The 22,264-nt window shown below is 42.1% G+C and overlaps 1 protein-coding gene across 1 annotated transcript in view; it reads left to right on the plus strand.

The window, feature by feature from the left end:
- The window catches only part of CLMN (calmin), a 156,894-nt gene extending 136,802 nt beyond the window's left edge, over nucleotides 1–20,092 (plus strand). The window contains exons 5-13 of the mRNA XM_019518609.1: nucleotides 2,351–2,443; nucleotides 4,494–4,684; nucleotides 6,796–6,989; nucleotides 8,237–8,319; nucleotides 10,273–11,577; nucleotides 12,660–12,838; nucleotides 13,264–13,324; nucleotides 15,035–15,096; nucleotides 19,604–20,092. Coding sequence (XP_019374154.1) covers nucleotides 2,351–2,443; nucleotides 4,494–4,684; nucleotides 6,796–6,989; nucleotides 8,237–8,319; nucleotides 10,273–11,577; nucleotides 12,660–12,838; nucleotides 13,264–13,324; nucleotides 15,035–15,096; nucleotides 19,604–19,769 — 2,334 coding nt within the window. The 3' untranslated portion in view covers nucleotides 19,770–20,092. The remainder of the gene's footprint in view (nucleotides 1–2,350; nucleotides 2,444–4,493; nucleotides 4,685–6,795; nucleotides 6,990–8,236; nucleotides 8,320–10,272; nucleotides 11,578–12,659; nucleotides 12,839–13,263; nucleotides 13,325–15,034; nucleotides 15,097–19,603) is intronic.
- The last annotated feature ends 2,172 nt before the right edge of the window (nucleotides 20,093–22,264 follow it).

Here is a 22,264-nt window from a genome sequence, read left to right on the forward strand (position 1 = left end):
TTGCCCAACTGATTTCTCTCTCTTTCTTTCTCTCTCTAGATATGTGTGTGTGTGTGTGTGTGTGTGTGTGTGTGTGTGTGTGTATAAAATGGTGTTTCATTTTCATCATGGATTTGGGGTGGTTTTATCAGAGAATTTGCCATTCTTTCATCTGAGAAAACCAGGATCCCTGGTTATCAGGTAGGAGCTGTATCTAAACTAACTGGGGTCTTAATACCCTATGATAGAAAATTCCATAAAGGGATATCCTTATCCTAAAGTAATATACTGCCCCACATTTCATACTTAAAAATACTGGGAGTATAATAAGGGGTTCATGAATGAACAACTGTACAGTCATAGACAGCAGCCTCACTTTAAAAAAAAATCTTAACCTTCCCCCATGACACTTCACACCCAAACCCAGTGAAGACCCAACAGCAAACAGCAAACACCTGTCTTTCCAAGTTGACCCAAACACTGATATCACTAAATTCTACACGTGCTGCTGTCATCACATTCTACACTCGCTTTGTTGCCAAGGGTCCGGCTATGTCACAGTCTGTGTCCCACTTATGTAAGCTAAGGGCAGATCTAGGTGGATGAAGCACACTCAGACTTTTCACTGAGGAATGCCAAACTGACCATCAAACTTGGGGCTTCATTTCTTGTTTCTGGAAGAGAAGGCAGTGAAAAATCTTTCTGCCCTGTGTTGTCTAGACTAGGATGGATCCACAGATGTAAGCGGTGGTGACAGAATACAGCTGATACTGAAAACAACCCAATGATAAACTCCAGTTGAGAGCTTCCACAGACAAATTGCTGTCGGAGTGCAGCAGGCCTAAAAGTTTATCCCAAGCGATCTACTTTGTGGCTATAAAGAAAATCAGAACCTAGAAGTATGACAGCTAGAGGTGTCATCTTACTAGGATTGAAAATGTTTCAGTAAATCATTGGTTAAAGGGCTATTTTAATCTCATTTCAATTTAACTAAACTGGGAGTGAAGGTCAGTGATGAAAGTGTTGGCAAAATGCCTTGGCTGCAAGACCTATAGGTTTATATATTAAACCACAAATGGGGTGGAACCTGTCACAGAGTGGAGTTCTGTAGAATCGGGGCAGCAGGGCAAAGTATTGTTAAGTGATTCATCATGTATGAAATTTCTGAGTGGTAGATACAGACTGTATATTGGGCTTTAACTCAACCTAAGTGTCATTTGCAATATTGACAACTTCCTTGCTTCCTGCTCCACTCCTTTGCCAACAACAAGCCTGTGTTGTCTAAGGGAATAATATCCTCATGTTATCATACGAAATAAACCTCAATGTGGGAACTATGGATTGCTTGGATTGGGCAAACCCAGCCTGTGCTAACTGATCTTGTCAGACATCAGTGACAAGTGATTTAAAAAGCCATGAGGGAGAAGGAAAGGGGAAGATAGGGGGAAGGCAGATGCATGTTAAAAGGAAAACTGAGGGTCTGGGAAACTTTATTTTCCTTTGCACAGAAAATGATTTCAGGTCATGTTACCCTCCTCTCAAGTTTAAGCTTATTTCAGCCCAGCTCTGAACTGTGCAGTGCTCTCGTTCCTCAGAATAAATGGGAAAGGTGTAATGGGGTATATACTCACTGTCTGTGACTGATAAGTGGCTTCAGCATCATCCTGTTCCATGACTGTATGAAGGAAACACCCTTATTACAGGGAAGGAGATACTGAGGAAGAGGAAGTGGTCTCAAGGAAGCAGCGCTGGGTTTATATCTGTTTTGATGACTATGGCTATTCCCTGTATAGGGTAGGCTGAAATTCCCTGTTGTCTTTATAGTGAGAGATGGTTTGGCTCTTGGTAGTCCCTGGTTTTGAAATCCAAGGGTGGGCTCAGCTCTGGAATTCATTGTAATGGCTATATTTATAATCCTCATTCCTTAGTTGGGCTGGCAAGAAATAGGAAGCACAAAAAGAGCAGATTTCCTGCCAACCAGAGAAATGTGCAAAGCAGAAATAGAATGGTGCAAAGCTCCCCAAGCAGTCTTGCGAGGAAGGTGTGAGCTAGAAAAACTATGTTCCATGTGCTTCCTAACTTGTAATCATTTTCCTGGTAATGATTTTATGTCAGATGCCTCCAAGGAGTGCCTTCGGCAAACTTCAGACTCAGTTTTTTGCTCCCTTTGAGGCAGGTTAAAAATAAACTTAAGCAAACAAGGAAAAATGTTATTAGAGAATTTCAGAGTTGTTGGTTGCCTGTGACAGAAGGGTAGTGTATGTGTGCAATTATCTGGATTTGACCCGATGTACTTTCTACATTTACACTGTGTTTCTCATGTAATCCATATTTATACATCCCCTTAAGCTTATAACCTACTTTTCTGCAGGTAAAACTGGTTAGCATCGATGCAGCAGAAATAGCGGATGGAAATTCATCTCTGGTACTGGGGCTAATATGGAATATAATCTTGTTCTTTCAGGTAAAAATACTTAAGTGTAATACTAAGTGAACTACTCCTTGAAATTGGTCAGCTGAAGCAAAATACATAAAGAACAGAAATAATGCAGAATGGGCTTGATCTTCACCTCATCTACCCCATTACAATGATATAATTCTGTTAATTTCAGTGGAGTTACTGTGGTATAAAGGAAGCTTAGGCCTACATGAATTTCTGATGCTAGCTCAACTAAAATTTCTGCTTGTTCTCCCCTTCTAGCTGCTTGGGGCTCTAGTCCAAATTCTCTGGATGTGAATCAACACCAATAGGACTGTGTCCAGGACTAGGGACAGAAGCTATATGTAAATCGGTTTAATTGATCAGAAACTGGTTTAAGCCTGTAACAGAACAGAAGCTCAGTGCACATAAACCAGTTTCAAAATGGCTGAAACTGGTTTAAGATAAATCTGGCTGAATGTAGTATCAGATTTAACTAATTTGTGTGAAACCAGTTTATGAAACTTCTGTGCCAGACCCCCTTCCTGGTTCAAGTTAAAACACAGTCCTCCAGCATCCCAACATGCTTTTCAGCCTTGGGCTGAGCTTTGCTGTGCTGTGCTGTCTTCTCCAGCAGAGAAGGGCTGGGGGGGGGGCAGGAGGGGGGGACTTCTTCCCCCCCACCCAGGCAAAGCCTGGCTGTGTCTGGGGCCAAGGAGGGGGGTTAAACCTACCTTCCCCTGAGTACAGAGCTGCCCTACTCCTAAACTTACTGAAACTTACTGTTGGCTGCAACTGTGGACTAGACTACAAATCTCAGAGGTACCTGGAAGCAGGAACAGGAAATGATGAGCAGCCCCGCAGACTCCTGCTGCTGTGGTTCTGGACTGTAAATCCCAGAGACCTTGGGAGCAGTACACAGCCTATGCTGACTACATGCCAGAGAGGTGTGCTCTATTGCCCCCTGGCTTCTGGCCTGAGCCACTGCAGGCATGTGGCTGCATTTCCTGAATCAAAAGTAAATGTGTGCCCAGTTGTTTCTCAATTTAATCTCTGCATCTTAGACTAACCTGCAAAGTCTGAATTGATTCCACCTCAGGCTTTTTGACTGTTTGTACTTAGCCCAGCTTAGCCAGGAGAAGCAGGGTTAACGGTTTTGGGCTTTTGGAGGCTGGGGAGAGGGAAAGGGAAGGTGATGGATGTGGCAAAAAAGGACAGGCCATTTCACCAGAATTCAGTGATTCAGGAAGTAGAATTTCACAAGCTTAGGTTTCTGTCTGGGGCCAAACCGGTAGCATAATGGAGTGGTAGGGGCAAATGGAGCAGAAACCCTGGGCATTGCCTTTGTGGAGGGCACAAAAAGAGCCACTGCTGACGCCTCCCTGTGTGTTGGCAGCTCCCCTGGCATAGGCGTGCTCTGCTCTGGGACTAACTATTGTGAGAATAGCATGATACTGTTGGAGGTGATAAATCTGAATTGTCAGCTTTGTTCCAAACCTGAGTCAGATCTCAATACCATCTTCTCAACCCATTTCTAACCTGTATGTAAAATGAATATGCTGTTTCTTGAAAGAAAGCTTCACTGAAGTCTAATGAATAGAGAGTGCCTTTCTCTTGTTTATAGAACTCAGAGGGCAGTGTGATGCTTGCCCTTCATTCCCCAAACAGCTCTGATCACCTCTAGCGTTGGACTACTGCTCTAGAAGCAAGACTCCCAAGACGTATTGTCATTACACTCTATATCAGAGTATTGTGGGTTGCAGGTCAGCAGCTCAGGCACAGAGAGAAAATCCAGGTGATGTAGCCCACCTAACAGTGGGGCCCACAGTAGAGAAGGGGGACATGAAGAACCCAGAACTACATTGTTCCCCCCCCTTCTTTGGCATGAGACCACCATTCAGGGTGCTGATTTTTAGGGCTATTATGGTCTGTATTACCTTAATGCACAGGCCTATAATTAGACCTTTTAAAGGTGTTTTAAGGCTATCATCTTAAAGGAAATACCACTATTAGTTTTCCTGAAAACAGGATTTAGGTTTGTTTTGACTTCTTTTCCCAAATTTAAGTACCTTGCGTTTTACCTCGTTCCTTACAGATTAAGGAACTTACAGGAAACCTCAACAGGAACTCATCCTCTTCCAGCCTGTCATCAGGGCCCAGTGGAGCTGACTCAGACACCTCTTACCCTAGCACTCCAAACGTAGAGAGGAGCATGTCTGTCACAGTGAAGGATCAGCGAAAAACAATCAGAGCCCTTTTGACCTGGGTCCAGAGAAAAACACGAAAGTAAGTCAACTTCTTGTCCATAGCTTAGAAAAGTTCTCAGTTTACCACCTTCTTTCCTCAAGATTTAAAATTATTTTTTATGTGGGAGGAGTCTACAATAATACAGGTTGTGTAAAACTTGGCTTTCCTGAGAGCAAGCAGTTTACTTATCTTTTGGCATAATATAGGCCAGAGCCTCAGATATAAATTGACTGACCCGAAGCAGCTGAGCTGCAGGCCCCATTTTCCTTTTTCACAATTTTGGTGTTATGAGTTAACTGCCACCAGCATATGTAGCACTGCAAAGGACCCATATTAAGACCTTTCCTTGCCCTGGTATGTTTGCAATCTGTTATATATGTTGAGCAGATCAAAAGGCAGCTATTAAATAAAGAGTTTGAACAGGTGTTTAAGATAATTGTGAATGTTGTTGTTTCCCCTTTGGGATCACTGCATGCATTCTTAAGAATTGGCATTCTCTTTCTAGAGGAATGGCCATTTCATGTGTTATGAAAATTAGGGGTGCCCAAATGCGAACATGTGAATTTAAACCCCCTTATACCTTGAGAGAAATTGGATGTGGCTTTGAACTTTGTATCTCAACACATAAAAGCAGATTATGTTTGAAAATTAAGCATAATTAACAGAGGCACTGGCAAATAGCTTAGGTACAAGACATCTTTGCAGCCCAGCCCTCTGCTTCAGGCAGCAAGTCTCCACAACCTTCTGGAGCAGCCAGCTGCCTGCGTTCCCTCTACTGCTGATCCCATCCTCTCTGCAGCAAGGCTAAGTGCAGATGGAGTGGAGTAGCAGGCTCCACAGAAGAGGATGAGTGGCATGGCACAACTCTGTTCCACCGATTTCCAGTCCCCCCTGCTAGCTCAGACTTTCACAGGCCAGACCCACCCCATTGGCCAACCCTCATAGGCCAAAAAATAAATTACTTGTTATCAAATTGTTATTGGTGTAAAAGTAATGCCTGTTGTAGATTTAATATATGGGCCAAGAAGAAATGGTTGAGAGAAAACAACCACCTTTATGTAGGCAATAGTGGGTCAAAATGTGCTTATCCAAATTGAATGGCAGGGTCTTTGGCCAAATGTTTGCTCTAGGGCTTTATGGGTAAAGATTTGTGCCTGTGCGTACAAATATTCTATGTGCACAGCACTGAAATATGAAAGGTCTTTAAGCCCATTCTCTCACATTCGTCCCTGAAATAACTCCAAAGAAGTCAGGCAGAAGGCAGAGCAGTCTGCCTGATTTCAGACAAACAGAGCTAATTCCCTCTGTCTAAGGAAGTCAGTGGAATTGTACAGAGGTGAATGTAGCTTGTTGCAGTTTATGATTGGTTGCTACTAGTGCAAACAGAGGCTAAACAAGTTAATAAAACAATCCTATTTACAGCACTGTAATGATGCTGACACTGCCAGTGACTGGGGGGCACTAAGGAGGAAATGAACTAACGCAGTAAAGGCCAAAATGTTTTCAGTTCCACTTAAAAGTACTGGGTAGAAGGAAATAAATGGTTGGGAAATGAAATGTTTTATAGCATATTTACAAGGAACAAGAAAGTGCAATTATATTAACTCAGTCCTAGCTGTTTAACCAGGAAATTTTACAGAACTCTATTTTTGGTGTATTTCATTTTAACTTTTATATACAAAGAACTTGTGCATAAACCAAAAGTTGACAAATGCATAGACTGGCTCTTTCTGCATTCTGCATGGCACTGATTTTGTTATTTAAGGCCAAGCATACAAAAATATGACTCATTTATATTACTGTTTAACATATGTGTTGGCCCCTTTCCCTTACATTATAGCACAGTAAAAACAGCAGTTATTCAGACATTTGGTTTTGTAAATGTTAAATATGGTTGCTAAATCCTGGAGGGTTTTTATTTTTTGCTAACTGCTTTCTACAAACACATTCATGTCCCTTGATAGCCAAATGGTTGACTCAACTTATGAATCTTTGTATTATTTGTAAGTACACTGTACTGTTTTAAGTCCAAGAAACTCAGACGTGAGTTTTGCAACCAAATAACTTTGATATAATTCAAGATATTTGAAGGTGATGGTGCTTTTATTAAATATAATCAGAGATCTAAATCTGTATGTCTTTTTATTTAGATATGGTGTTGCAGTTCAGGACTTTGCCAGCAGTTGGCGGAGTGGCCTTGCTTTCTTAGCTGTAATAAAAGCAATCGATTCCACCTTGGTAGATATAAAACAAGCTTTGGAGAAATCAGCCAGGGAAAACTTAGAGGATGCTTTCAGCATAGCACAAAATGTGCTTGGTGTTCCTAGACTTCTGGAACCAGAAGGTAACACATTCACATCATATTTCTTTCAGTGAATCTTTGAAATTGTAATAAAAGAGTTGTGACTGATTATTTATTATGTGTTCAAAATACTTGGCAATGGTTAGGCTGTTGCTGTGGTCAGACCACTATCTATCATGCTGAATAATACTGTTTCCTACTATTCCCTCACCTGCCTGTATCTATCTATCTGTTGTGTCTCATCTTATCTTTAAATTGTAAGCTGTTTGGGGCTCTGTGTGACTGCCTTTCTGTTGCATTTGTACAACATCTTAGCATTATAGGGCTCTGGTCCATGACATACCCTTATGTCCTCTCTCAAAATAATGAATTAATATTACAACTCTCTCAGGCTCCAGTCTGTACTCCACTGGGCTGGGAACTGTGTGAACACAGTCATTATCATCCCAAAGGCTTACACTGCAAACCAGAAAAATAAGACAAGGGAAGAAAAATGTATCCTACACAAACACAGCTAAGAGGTTACTGTATATTTATTTTAATTTTCCTTTCCTTTTCACGAAAATTCTGCTGTTACATTTGTCAACATGCCTCTGATTCAATCCAGAATGAGGGTGCGCATCAGTGATGCAACAGAGAACATTAGAGACTGCAAAAATGTTGAAGTGAAGGAGACAGAGGCCACATACAGGTGTTATGTTTCTAGCAGGAAAATTTCAACTCTGGAGACCAGGGGAAGTTGAGAGGCAGGGAAATGCTCTCTTCAACTTACTGAGACTGGGATCACTCTGGTCTAGGAAAGGTGAAGGAAGCAGCAGCTCTTTGTTTCCTCCTGGTCCCACAAGGGATCAAGCAGGGAGGAAGGCTCCAGTGCCTTCCCCAAACTGGGGTCATCCCAGTTTGGAGAGGGTGGGGGGTGGGGGCACACTGCTCCTGCTTCTCTCATAGACTGGGAAGGCAGGGAAGGAGCTGCTGCCTGCTGCTCCCCACTTGCTTCTCACACTTGAGTTACTGGGATCATACCGATCTGAGGAAGACATGAAGAGGAGGGTAGAGAGAGCCTGTACTGCTTCTTCTGGAAACATTTCTAGTGTTAGAAACGTCCTCAGAGTCTATCAGTAGTAAAGAGGATTCTGCCTTTTCTAGTCCAAAAAAAGAGCAAATGAATGCCTATAGCTTTTCATAAGAATATTTCTACCTTGAATCATATACGTAGAATATATTTCTGATCACCCATTCCTATGGAAGTCTCTTAAAGCATTTAAACAGTTCATGTTTTTCCTCCATAGATATAATGGTTGAGTCACCTGATGAACAATCAATCATGACATATGTGGCACAATTTCTGGAGCATTTCCCAGAGCTAGAAGGGGTATGTCTATGTCTGTCTCTTAGAGTATGGAATTTTTAGAATTTGCAATGGCCTTTTTGGAAAAAAAAAAAAAAGTATATATTTGTTCACTTGTTCACTTTACAAACTATTTTATTTCAAGTTGGTTAAAACCCACATTAATTTTTAACAATTCCAGGTAAGTTTGTCCCCTCAAATCCTTGAGGTTTTCCATCGGGGTTGCTAATCAGGCCAAACCTTAAGCCAAAACCCAACTTCATAGGGTTAATATCCATTCAAGTAAACAATCTCTTGATTTGTTCTTGCCCCAGACCCTAAGAGGGTTCGTAATTGTGCTAAATCCCTTCCCAGAATCTCAGATATCTTGGCAGTCATTGTTAGAGCCATCTTGACAGTTTTTGTTGGATTGTTCTCTACTTTCAAAACCAAGAAGAACTGAAAGATACAGCCTATTTTAGCTCTACAGGCTGTTATTACAGTCAAGCGTTCACAGGTGAAATCTTGGCCCTATTGAAGTCTGTGGAAAAAAAATCTTCAGGTGACTTCACTGTGACCAGGATTTCACTTGAGGTCTTGTCAAAGGTAAGGAACTGGTTTGGGATTCATTGGAAAGAACAGATAAGTAATCTATGTGGGGGCTGAGAGGTGGAAAAGCTTGCTGAAGGTAGAGGAAAGGGAATTGAAGGACTGAAGACATGACAAGGGTTGAGAAAAATGAGAGCAAAGGAGGAATTGGAATAAACTTAGTAGAGCTGTCCTAACAAGCTGGGTATTTCTGGGCTTATCAAACCTTTCGTCCCATGGGCATTGGCTGTCACTAGTGTAAAATCCTCCTTTTTACTATGAAAAAGATATTCCAAGAGACTTAGTCCCCAGGAGTAGTAGGATGTTCTGGTTGTTTTGTCCAAAGAAACATGCAAAAAAAATGGCTCATGTGTTAATGCTGCTTTCTACTAACTTCCTTTCATTTACATTGAACAAAATCTCCAGTTGCAGTTATTTTTGCAGATGGCATTTTATAGCATTTTTAAAGATCATGCATTACTTTTCATAATGAGTGAGGAATGACATTCAAAAAACCATTTCTTCCTGCTTTCCTGATAACTCTATGGCTGTGTCCACATAAGCATTGATGTTTGGTTCCCTGGGGACAACTAGTGGCAGTGGACCTTGTGCCAACACTAGTTGTCCCCAGGGAATGCCTGTGCCATGCGCGCGCTAACACATGGCAGGTTACCTCGGGTGGGTTGGGGGAAGATGGAGCTAGTACTGGGCTGGCCCTGGTAGCCTGACCTGGGTTCCTGGGAGCCTCCCAGGGCTGCAGCAGCAACAATCCTCCCCCTTGGAGCCTGGCTGGCAGCTGCAGCACAGCTCTGGCTGGTCAGGCTCCAGTTTTGAGTATTGCATGTGGCCTCCATGTGTGCTGCTCTGCTTTCTTTTTCTTTTTCTTTTTTTTGCACGGGTTTTTTTGACCACAGGATATCCAGGGGTCAAAAAAAAAACAAAAAACCCTTCGCTCTTCCGTTGCAGCATGGAGAACAGCTGAACATGTTGTATTTGGTGCCTCAGACGTGTCTGTAGTGCCACATACCGCACGGCTTTGCTTGTCTAGATGTGACCTATAGGTTTACTTCAGCCCATGCGTGTGTGTAAAATACTATAAATAAGATATCCCTCCAAGATACTACAAATATTATACTTAAGATATCCCTCCATTGAGAGATGAATTGTATTAATGACTGAGAGTTAGGATCTCTCAGTTCTAATATGGCCATGTCTGTGACTTCTGTGTGGTTTAGTACAGTTCACTTAACCTTTCTTAATTCAGGTCATGTACTTAAAAAGGAGATTGTTGTTACTTGGCTAGTTCATGGGGTGATGCTACTTTGGGACTGATTAGTTATTCTTGCTATAGCAATTTAAAAATGTAAAGTGATATGTAAGTTGTGACTATTGTTTTATCATCCTTTGCAGGAAGATTTTTTAGATCTTGAGAAGGAATTACCCATTGAATCAACATATGTCCACATTAAAGACACTCCTTCAGAACAGGAAGGCAAGATTTTGATTTTGAATGAAAATGGAGAACATGCATGTACAGTTAACCATGAAAGGAGCCAGCCTCCTCCTATAAAGGTTTGTGTCCATGATTTGCTGGAGGAAATACAGCCAGAAATTGCAAATGAAGAACTTAATGATAAACCAGATCAACCACTATCGGATAACTCACAGAGGGCCCCTGAAGAGTCCTCAGTATTGGCCTCTGGAGAGGTACCTCAGAGGCCTACCTCTTTGCCGATCACGGATTCCGTCAGTTTTGACCCCATTTCTTCCTGGGATGTTCTTAGTGATAAACTGAATCCAAACGAAGAGGGTACATACAATCATGCACTGAAACAGAACAACCATCTTTTGGATGTTCAGAAAAACGCAGCTGATTCTTTTGAAGACTATTCTGAACAGTTGGCTAGAAAGGCAAATGAAGCTAAGACCTCGCCAGCTAACAAAATAAAAGATAGTTGTTCTTTCAACCTATTATCTCAGACTTCAGATACACGTACAACTGAACCAAAAAAACTAAAAGGAGACATGGAACCCCAAAATGAAACTCTTCTAGAGGAAAATGCCTCCAAAGAAGAAGATATGCAGCATGTTTTGAATCTACTCAGTGAAGAAATATCAACATTTCAAGAAGCACATGAACATTCAGAACAATTACCTGTTCTTCAGGGAGCACAAGTTATCCAGCATTTATCCAAAGATTTAAATTTCAAAGGCCAGCTAGAAATATCTACATCTGGCAAATGTGGAAAACCAGCCCCGCTGGTGAGTAAAGTTCCTGGAAATCTAGATAATCGTAGTGAAGGCAGATCTGAAGCTAAAATATCACCAAGTTCTTCAAAAGTTTCTGTAATTCCTCATGATCTTTTTTATTATCCACATTACAGTGTCCCTATATCAGCAGTTTTAGAAGCTTTTGTTGAGCCTTGTCTTGATTCTAATGCTTCTAAAAACCATGTTTCTTCTGAGCTTTTAAATTCTTTGCATGAGAATAATGAGCAGGATGCACTGAAGCCAGGTCTGCAAAGCAACATGGATGTCTCTGCAACAGAAATGGATTCTGAAGACATGCAGAAGGACAAAATGGATCGTCATAGTTGCCCTGAGTTCTCCTGTGAAAATGTAGAGGTTACCGTAGTAGAAAAGAAAATAGAAGTTGAAGAAGATGGCAATGAATCCACAAGCCCTCAAGAAACTGCAGTTCCAGAAAATCCTGAGGTACATTTCTTGATTTTTAAATTCTAGGAGTCCACGTCTGCACATATTAGGGTGTTAGAATCTGGCCATGATACCTTTTACTTTGTAGTAGAAATGCTTTGGAGAGCTCTGCTAGGCCTGTTCTCCCCTAACATTATTTATCATTGCCCTCTGGTGGATGGAATGTGTGATGATCACAGACTTGTTAGGAGCTGTAGGCCACAATGAATATAAGCCCTAATACTACTACAGACATAAATTTTAGATACCTTTATACAAGCCATAGGCTTGCTCTGTGACTGTATCTCTGACCTTTCTGCTATGGGGTTGTCTTCAAGGTGATGCAACTTTTACATGCAATGCATACAAGTGAAGACAATTCCTGCATTAAGTTAAATCAAATTAAAGTTTCTCTACCTAGAAAAATTGTACCATTTGTCCTAGTATATAGATAAACCAATATGTTAGAAGGAGAGTGGGGTTTTTTCTGTTTTATTTAGGTATTTTTTGTTAGTTTGTTTACTGATGTGTAAGTGATGTGCCCACCATTCACATCCAGCTGCCTCTACCTCTCCAGCCAAAATGGGGCACCCTTTTACTTCTAAGTTAACTGGGGATGGTCTTTAGCCCAGTTCAGGAGGAAAGCTCAAACTCTGTAATTCTGAAACCATAGCAGGCTGACTGACCAGCTCTGTCTCTGGTCTTTTGCTTATACCAGTAGAATTTTCCTTCTTGGACAAATTTTTATTCAAGTGTGTGTTTGCAGAATTGAATCCTTATAAGCAGACTAAACTATTATAGATAGAAGGCTGGTTGCTAGAAAAACCTGAAATGATCTTTTCCATGATGCAGGGTGGGCTAAGATTTCTTGTGCAAACAACGTCTTTTGAAGGCAATGGGAAGATTAATTTCTGATAAATTGATAACATAGTATAACTCTGTGTGGTCCAACACAATATTCAAGCAACAACTTTTTACTAAGGACTTTTTTTTTAATGTTGGATGCACTACTTGGAGTTTATTATTACAAACAGTAACAGTATGGTAAAGCTGCATTAATCCTGTTACCATCTGATAAAAAAGTTTTTTCCTTTTCTAAATAGTTCACTGTAGACCAATTGGATAACATATCAACAACAGTGATGAAACCAGAAAAAAACAGTAAAAGGAAGGAAAAAAAGAAGAATGTTGTTCAAGCAGAAAGCTTTCAAACCTTAAAACCTGGGATTACTTCAGTACTAGATAAATTAGAAGAAATCATTGATTATCAAGAATTTTCCAGGTATTTCATCCTGACTTCTTAGAGATCAGATATGCCTACAATCATGGTAAAAACTGTAGTTGCAGAGCTCCTTCAGACCCAGAAGAATTCTGCTTATAGAATCTTCTTATCTAAGTTATCCCCGCTTTCTTTTGCACTATTAACTATTACCATTTATTTTATTATATAAATTTAAAAATAACACAGCAATATGCTAATCATTTGGGAATATATTCTTACTGCAGTCTCACATGATTTTTGTACCTTAAACACCTATCAATATATTGCTCTTCAGAAATGACTCAAAATGATATAAAAAACAACTGTTCAATTTTTACCCAGAGGTTTTAAATGTATATAATAAATATTTGAATTTCATGGCTTTTTTTGAATCCCTGTGAACATTTTTTCTCTGTGCATTAAAGGTATTTTTATTTACTTCTCAGAACAAGCTGCAATGATTCCAGTGTTTACCTCCGAAAACAGATTCCTAATTCCACTGAAAAGGTTAGTCTATGGAAATATATATATAGACTATATGTATATTCCCTTATATATTCTCTTTATATATATATATATTCCCTTTCTTTCTCTGTGAGTGTATGTATGTTTATACATACACACATAAATAAAATAAAAAACATATATAGCTGCTCATACATACTGCTCATTTTCTCTGTAAATCCCATGTCTCAAATAGTATAATACTACATGACACACAAACACAATTCTGTGGATTAAATGAAAGTCATAAAAATTCTGTTTTTTGCCCTAAGACTAAAGAAATAAGTAAAAGCTAAAGTAAGACTAGAATTTTTTTAAGAGCCCTTATATGGTTAAATACATCTACAAAAAAAATCTAATCATGGTTGTATATAAATTATAATTTTGAGGCTTGTTTTGTTTCTATTGTGCTGGCGTTTCACTTTTACTGAAGTCAGTATTCTTGCAGAGCAAATTTCCTTTAGTTCTGTGTTTTCCTTTTCTCCTTTCAGTAAATGAGAAGGAAGATGTTGCCTGTTCTATAGTCATGTATAGTAGCCACACACCATCTCATTTAAGATACAGTCCTACAAAAATTGTGAAGGCACTCAGTACATTCTAGGACTGAGCCCTTTGCCTCAACTGTCTAGTGGCTGTTGTATAATGCTACTGCTGTAATGGACAGTATTCCTGTCAATACTTGATCTTTCAAGGGCTATTGATTTAGAAAATGGTTTAAGCAGAATTTAGGGGAAAAAATTATACATGGAAATTAAGTTCAAACTGTTGTCTTTATTGGGTATAGTGATAAACTGGCTAGAGAGTCTCACAGTGATTCCAGAGACATGAGTTCAAGACTCATCCTTGGGTTGGGCCAAAGGCTACAGCTAATCAGCCCAACTGTAAATTGTACCTGATTATTTGGGGTGGGAAGTCAAAGTTGACCAGTTGACTTTACTGCATCAATCCTGTATTGGCTGTTGGCCAAAACTGGTGTGCCTTAGCTATACTAACCAAATGGTCTGCTGGGCTTGGGTCAACCATTAACCTTGTCTTCATAGTTTAGTAATAAGGGATGTTTATAGACATTACATTGTTCTAGGTTTAATCCAGACTACAGCTGTCACTATATATACGTGGATGTCTGTAGTCCAAATTAAAATTGGCTTCAGTCCAAATTAACTAATCCAAATTGAATGAGGATTAAATTTAATGCAGACTAGGGCAGTCCAAATTAGGCAAGTTAAATTGTATTGATTAACATGTATGTACCACCTTGCTTTTAAGGAGAAATAGACCTTAGGAACTCAGATAAGCAGATAAGCATTGCAAATATCAATCCCCTCAAGGGAAACTCATTTGGGTTTTTGCAACACAACAGAGCCTATCAGGCTTCATAAAGTAACGCCTTTAGAAAATCAAATGTACCAACAACTCATCATGGTGATTAAGTATCAGGTCAATTGCACAGCACTTAAGCTAACTGCAACAATATAGCAGTGCTTACACAGGTTTATTATAAGCCTTCTAATGATTTCCAACAGCATAAGCTCTCACACAGAAAACTGAGAATTGGGTCTGTTAGGGGCTGTCAATGATCATCTCTTAACCCTCAATTCAAATTGAAATTTGATGCGAGTCAGTTAACAAGGTTTAGAAAATGCTGAGCACAGTCTACAAACAGCCAAGATCTCTTTAATGGTTTTGTTTTCTTTACAAACTATGTCATTCTAGGAACTTGTTAGCCAACATGAAGAGAAGAACACAGATTCAGGAGAAAGCACAGATCTGGTTATCACCAGGTGGGTGATTGCCTTTTCTATAGTGAATCTGTCATATGCAACCCATGATCTCTGGGCTTTCTTACAGGAGTTCAAAGTCAAATCTATCAGCATTTTACAGCTGTACAGAACTGGATTCAATACAGTTCCTCTCACATATGAATTTGCTAGCTATTGGCTTTGAAGTGCTGTATCTTTAACATTCTCTAATTAGCTTTTGCAAAAAGTAAAGACAATATAAAACTACCTTAATTAGATGAGTGAGCATTCTGCTAGGAGATATGCATGCACTGTGCTTATGCTGCGTCTACAGTGATAGTTAGAATCAATCTTAAGGTCACCTTAAAGCCTAACCCCTTCAGCCATCTATATTGTATTGCCCAGGCTCAATCTCTACTGGTAGTTGAGCCTAATCCTGAAAGCACAGCTAAATGCCCAGGTATCAGGTTGACTCTGGACCACTCGCCTCCTAGCCTACCTCTTTCTGCAGTGTGTGTGGAACTGATTCTGGTGTGCAGGCTGTAAGCATAGGAAGTCTGCCAGCAGCAACTCTACAGTTCCTTATTCCTGACTTCCAGCCCTCCTATCTTTACTTGCTATCTCTACTACCTATAAGTAGACTCACATGCAGAAGGAAGGAGACATAGTTACAGCCAGATTTCTAGAATATGCTTTGCATGTAAACAGCACAATGTGGATGCATGGGTTCATCAAAGGCAGGTCCTGCCTGACCAACCTGGTTGCCTTTTATGACCAGGTGACTAAATCCTTGGATGATGGTGTCGCCGTGGACGTAGTGTTTCTAGACTTTAAGAAGGCCTTTGACGCTGTCTCTCACCACATCCTCATCAATAAATTAAGTGACTGTGGCATTGATGCCTGCACAGTTGGATGGGTAAAAAATTGGCTGATGGGGCGCACCCGGAGAGTAGTGGTGGATCAGTTGTACTCAGCCTGGTGAGATGTGGCAGGGGGTCAGGCTAGATGATCTGTTCAGGTCCCTCCTGACCCTAGCTACTATGAAACTATGATAGCTCTTCTGTGTCCTACGCAGTATGACATAAACAGGGAAGGGCAGCTTATGTAACTTGGGTTAGTGAAGGTAACCTTAAGGCCAGCCATGTACATAAGTGTAGGTATAATCTTGGTGAGATATGTCATAGCAAAGAAGACGGTGGAGTTTAAATACATGTTGTGGGGATTTTAGCTAGTGGCCTCTCAAATCCTGTTCTCGCATATGACCTTGTATACGCAAGTGTTATTTTACAGTGGTGCAACTACAGTGTGAATAAGACCTGGTGATAGAGCAGCCACCACAGGTCTGCTTTAACTTTCATGCAGGGTAAGTTCAGTCTTTGACTGCCTCCAGGGGCCCCAAACTAAGTCAGATATTGAATTTATGATGCAGTTCAGAGAGCTTGGATCCTTTCTGAACCAGCTTTTCTTTAACTGCATCAAAAACAAGTTTAAACACCCATGGCCACTTCTTCCAACTTATGTCAACAGACATTTAGTAGAATCAGGCTTTGGTTCATAATCACTGTGATGGCTGGAATTCATTATGAAAAACATACAAAAATGCTATTGGAGACAGCAATGTCCTGGTCCAACTTATATCATGGATAGTGCTTTATCTTTTGAAAACTGTGTATATAATTTGTTAGTGTGATGTCTTTCTGCTAACGTTTTGTGTAAAACTTGCTGTCTGAGATCTCTAGTGAGATTTCCAGTAAGAGGGCTTAAAGCAAATGTATAAAGTGACTTCCAAGCAAAACAAAGTGTGAGAATAAATTTCATCCCATTGAAAAATCTAGCCAGTTTATCTGAAGGTAACATTTAGAAAAAATAATATCAGAAGGCATGCATATCATCTCATTGCAAAGTGTGGATGGGGTAGGGCCATATATCATCACACAGTTTTCCTACTGTTATAATTCCCTGAAGGGTGGAAGGCTTCACCTCAGTGTGCCTGTCTACACGTGACGTTGCATCACTGTAGCAACACGCTACAGCAGGCGGAGCAAAATAAGGTCTGCGGGCCGGATGTGGCCCACAAGGCCATTCTGTCTGGCCCACAGGGCCCCTAAAAATTTTAGAAAATTAATATTTCTCTGTCTTTGGTTCCTGTCAAAAATGACAGAAACCAGGAGCAGTAGGACCCCGGGGAAGCCTGGCGGGCTCCCACAACTGGAGGGCCTGCCTGGCTCCGCCCCCCCCCAGCTGGAAGCCCCAGTAAGGGCTTCTGGCCTGGGACCATGTGGCTGCCCCATGCAGGAACCTCAGGTAAAGTGCGGGGGGTGAGGGAAGGCGGGGGAGGACCCCAGGCAGGGAAGGAGCCCAGGGTAAAGCAGCTCGGGGAAAAGTGGACCCTCCCCCATGCCATGGCCGGTGCTCCCTGCTGCAGCCGCTTGCAGCCTGCGTGGGGCTGTCCTGAGCAGGCACAGGCAGCCCCAGGTGGGCTGCGAGCAGCTGCAGCGCGGGGCTCAGGCCACGGGGCAGGCCTTTTCCGGCACTCAGCACCAGCTTGTAACCCGGCCCAGCTGCCAGCCTGGGCCCCACGCTGGCTCCATGCTCTCCAGTCGGGGCTGCGCACAGTGGCAGCAGCTGCGGCCCCCCCATTTGCCGCACCAGGCACTGTTTGCTGCTGCTGCCTGCCCGGAGCTCACATGCTGAGCAGCCCAGGGGCAGCGGTGGCAAACACTGTCCAGCGCCAACGGGTGAGCCCAGAGCCGGCGCGGGGCCCAGGCTGGCAGCAGGGCGGGGGCAGGTTAAAAGCTGGTGATGAATGTGGGAAAAGCGGCCCCTTGCCTGCCCCATGGCCAGCACCCCACGCTGCAGCTGCTCGCAGCCCGCCTGGGGCTACCTGTGCCTGCTCAAAACAAAATGAGGGAAGGGGGTACATGGCAGGATGCCCTGCTTGTGCCCCGCCCCCCAGCCCTGCTGCCCTTGCCCCCCATCCAAAGCTCCTGCTCCCCAGCCCTGCTACCCCTTGCCACCCTGCCCTTCTGCCCCTTGGCACCCACCCAAAGCCTCTGCCCCTCAAACCAGTCTCTGTAGCTGTCAGCAGCTACCCAGAACCTGGGCCAGCTGCAAACATCTGCTGCCTCTCCACCCTGGCCCCTGCCCGTGCCTGCTCAGGACAGCCCCGTGCAGGCTGCGAGTGATTGCAGCAGGGAGCACTGGGCGGCGCTTTTTGCCACACTCAGCACCAGGTCATTCGCTGCAGTGCAGCAGGATGTCGGGGCTGCACGCTGCCCCTGGCCTGTACTGCAGGGTTGGGGGGGCACTGGGAGTGAGCAGGAACATGGGGCCCACACTGGTGCCCCAGAGCCAGCGCTGGCGGGGAGCAGAGCAGGGTGGCAGGAGTGCAGGGTACCAGCCAGCGGAGGCTCTATGGAGCTGGGCCAGCTCCCCCCTCTCTCTGCTGGTGCAGCCCAGCTCGACTTCACAGACCCCTGCCAGCCTGCACCCCGCTCTGGGCCCCACCAGCACTGGCCTTGAGACATTGGTCCCAAGATGGTGACCAGGGGCAGGGCACCTGTCAAGGGGCAGGGCTACCCATGCAGCCCTCAACAGTTTGCCAAAACTGGGTAAGCGGCCCTCTGCCTGAAATAATTGCCCACCCCTGCACTACAGCGACATAGCATCAGTGGGCAAAAACCAAGACACCACATCTGTGTTGCTGTAGTGACGCACTCCCTCAGTTTAGCACATCACTACAGCAATATAGCAACTAAAAATAATCATGCACATCACGGGCAGCTCAATATGGGCTGTTACTGCATCGTCCTTTAGTACTTCCTTTTGGAAGTACTAAATGATGGCGCAGTAACAATGGCACTGTGTAGATGCACCCGGTATGAATGAAACAATCATGATCTATGTGAAATCTCCTGAGTTGAATTAAATTTGCAGTTTTGGAGTTGTTTCTGTTAAATGGGGAGTCCTTGAGACTGCGCTCAAATGTTTAAGAACTTTGAGCAGGACTTCTGGAAATGATTAGTCAAGTTTGAGTGCCCAGTTTGAGAAATATTAAATAATAAGTCCTGATTAGTCATGTTGCTCACCATCCTTCTACAAATCCAGTCCTCTTCACATACCACCTGAACAGCCCATATGGCTCCTCATTTTTGAAAAAAATAATTTTGTATTTAATAATAAACCAATACTTGGACATTGCTCACAGAGCTGTGCACAGCTGAAAATAAAGAGCTACATCCTCAACTGGTGTAAAAAGCCATCATTCAAATGACTTCAGTGGAGCTTTTGTTGATTTATGCTACCTGAGAATCTGTCCCTGGTTTGCAGAGGTTTAAAAGAGCTGTGTCTGTTGGGTCCTGACGAGTGATACTGCTAAGCCCCTTTTTGTGCCTCACAGATCTGGCTTGCTCTCAGCTGACCAGATTGTAAATACTTCATTGAACTATTGTCTCATTAGAGTTTGGCCCAACTTTTCTAGCAACAGCTTCAGTCCATCCCCTATTTCCCTTCCCCTTCCCAACCTCTCTTACATTCAATTTTGCAGGAAGAAGAAAGACTTAGAGTCAAAGGAACCTCTGGAGACTGTGGGTCCACCTCCAAATTCTGTGTGTGTAGACCAACCCGAGTTGTTTTACTTCATTGTTTTCCTCTGGGTGCTGGTCTACTGCCTGCTGCTCCTTCCACAGCTTGTTAGCAACAAACGTTGATCTCTGTGAGTGAATAATAAAAGACAGTGGCTCGATTTTTTTTTTTGGTGTATGTGCATATAAATCAGTTCCTTCAGGTGAAGCACAAACAAATGTATGTTCAGACAAACTGAATTTGTAGCTCCTACACAGATTATTCCTAACTCTGTTAGTGTTGTGCTATTACAGTGTCTTAGCACATTTTATATTGTGACATTGTGTACATATACATATAAATATATATATATATGTAAGAAAATGGCTTGATTTAATATACACAGTTTTTGTACATTTGTGCCTTGCTTTATAAATGCTAAATAAAATTGATAATTATTAGAAACATGGATGATTTAGAGCTCCACTCTTCAAAAATGTTTTTTCTTGCTGCACTTATTTATCTTTAGCCCTATAGCTGTTGAAAGAGGGGTAATGTTTGACTTCCACATAAAAGTGGGTCATCTACACATGCTATTAATGTGATTGAATGAATTCCAGTGCATTTCATGCCAGGTGCCACATTTATACATGCACATAGGACTGCAGCACATTGATCTGGGTCAGAGCAGCCCCAGCTGGCAGGTGATTTGGGGGTCAGCCTGCCAGCCCAAGGCTGGTCTGACCTGGCTCAACATGCTGCAGTGGGGCTGGTTGGGGCACAAGGGTGCTCCAGCGTGGAGGTAGCTGGCAGGGAGCCCCTGCACTGAAGCAACCTTGAGCACCAGCCAGCACTTTCGGCATCTGCACATGTGTTGTGGTACACTAAGTAATGCCACCATTTAATAGTACTTACGTTGAAAAGGGCTAACCTGTGGCAGTGTTTATTATTTTACTGCAGCCTAATAGGACTGCACATATAGACACTGAGACTTTACAGTGGAGCTGTTTGGGCAGCTCCACAGTAAATGTCTTATGTAGGTGCATCCAGGCAGAGCTTGAAATAAGTTCAAATCCACAGTTCCAGTGGAAATCATTTGGTAACAGAAGCCTAACTTTTCTCCATTGTGTGTTTTGTTGTTAGCCAAATGGGCTTTCTCAAACATAGTAGACTAGGGGCTGTACTTGCTTACCCTGTCAACTTTGGTGTATTTCTAATATGAATTCACTTTAGTGGGTCAACACTGTGGTTGATGAAAGCTAACCCATGGTAGCTGTTCTAATCCTTTATTCACTTTTTTTATCCTTTACTGATCAGTCTCAAGCAGTTGCATCTGTGAATTGCACTAATTAGGCCATGTGAAGTGTTCTACGTGCCAAAAATTTGGGGAAACCCAGCTTGTCACCTGTCGTGGTGGCAACATAACATACAATGATTGCTAGCATCCTTTCCTTGAGATCAGTGGAAGAAAACTACTACTGTGGGACTGGATCTGGAGAAGTGTTTGCAGTTTCTGTTTCTTCTGGCTTTTAAGAAATCTTAACTGCAAATGAATGGACTTCTATAGGTAGGGTTTTTGGCTTGCATTTGGTATCATATTCTTTTAAACAAGTCCAGTACAGTAATAGGGCAGTACAGTAAATTCCAGTACAGCAAAGTCCAGACTTTTAAACAAAGTCCAGTACAGTAAAGTCCAGTATGGTAAAAGTGTGAAGACAACAGAGATATCAATCTTTCTAGATTATACTGAGCTTTTATCCAGAAAGAGAATGTGGTATATGTTCATAGTCACATGCCTGGCAATAGCAATATCTTCTACCCTGGTTGTTTCTGGTGTATTCATCTGCAACTCCTGGCACATTTTGATTTCATGATACTGTCATGAGGATATGTAATGTTGGTTCCATTTTAGTCTCCATAAGTAAGATCACAATGTGCCTCATAAAAATGCATGCACACAACTTTGTTAGAATAAAAAGTTACTTAAGACATGAGGTTTTATGTTTAACATTCCCTTTGGGCACACAATATTACTGCCCCAGGTAAATTCTCAGCTTAAATTGAAGCTTTTTGGAATCAAGGCATGCATGTTAAGCAATGCTTTTGCACATACTTAGAAGCTATATATAGGCTTGCTTCCTGCTAAGGATTTTTCTAGCTGCCTAAGCAGCTTCCTTCTTTCCCTGGCACCTCACCTTTAGCTAGGATTAGAAGTCAACCCTGCATACTTTGGTCTCTGAAATTCTAGGAGTAAACACAGATTTTTACGCTCAATGGGAACTTTTGGGCTTTTTCTGTCTGTTCATTAGAAATGGTTGTAGACTTTGGCCAACAACAAACAAGAACAGAGATAGACCCAACCAATAAATCTGGGAAGCAAATCAGACTTGGATTTAAAGCTTGGGTCCAAGGGTGGGGGGTTCGGCTCAAGGTTTATTCCTTCCTGTCTCTAGAAAAGGTATCAAATTAAAAAGAAAGTCCCCAGATTGTTGAAGTTCCTTCAGAAGGAACTCTGGGCAGTTGTGGGTCAAGTGTCTCTGCTGTTTTCAACAATCAGGAAAAAAATACTGCAAACAAGTTAAGTATGCTGTTTGTAAATCAGATTTGATAGGATTTTTTAAAATATTCTGAAGGATGTTTT

Source organism: Gavialis gangeticus, unplaced genomic scaffold (assembly GCF_001723915.1).
Source record: "Gavialis gangeticus isolate Ggan-Ray unplaced genomic scaffold, GavGan_comp1, whole genome shotgun sequence".
Lineage (NCBI taxonomy): Eukaryota > Metazoa > Chordata > Crocodylia > Gavialidae > Gavialis > Gavialis gangeticus.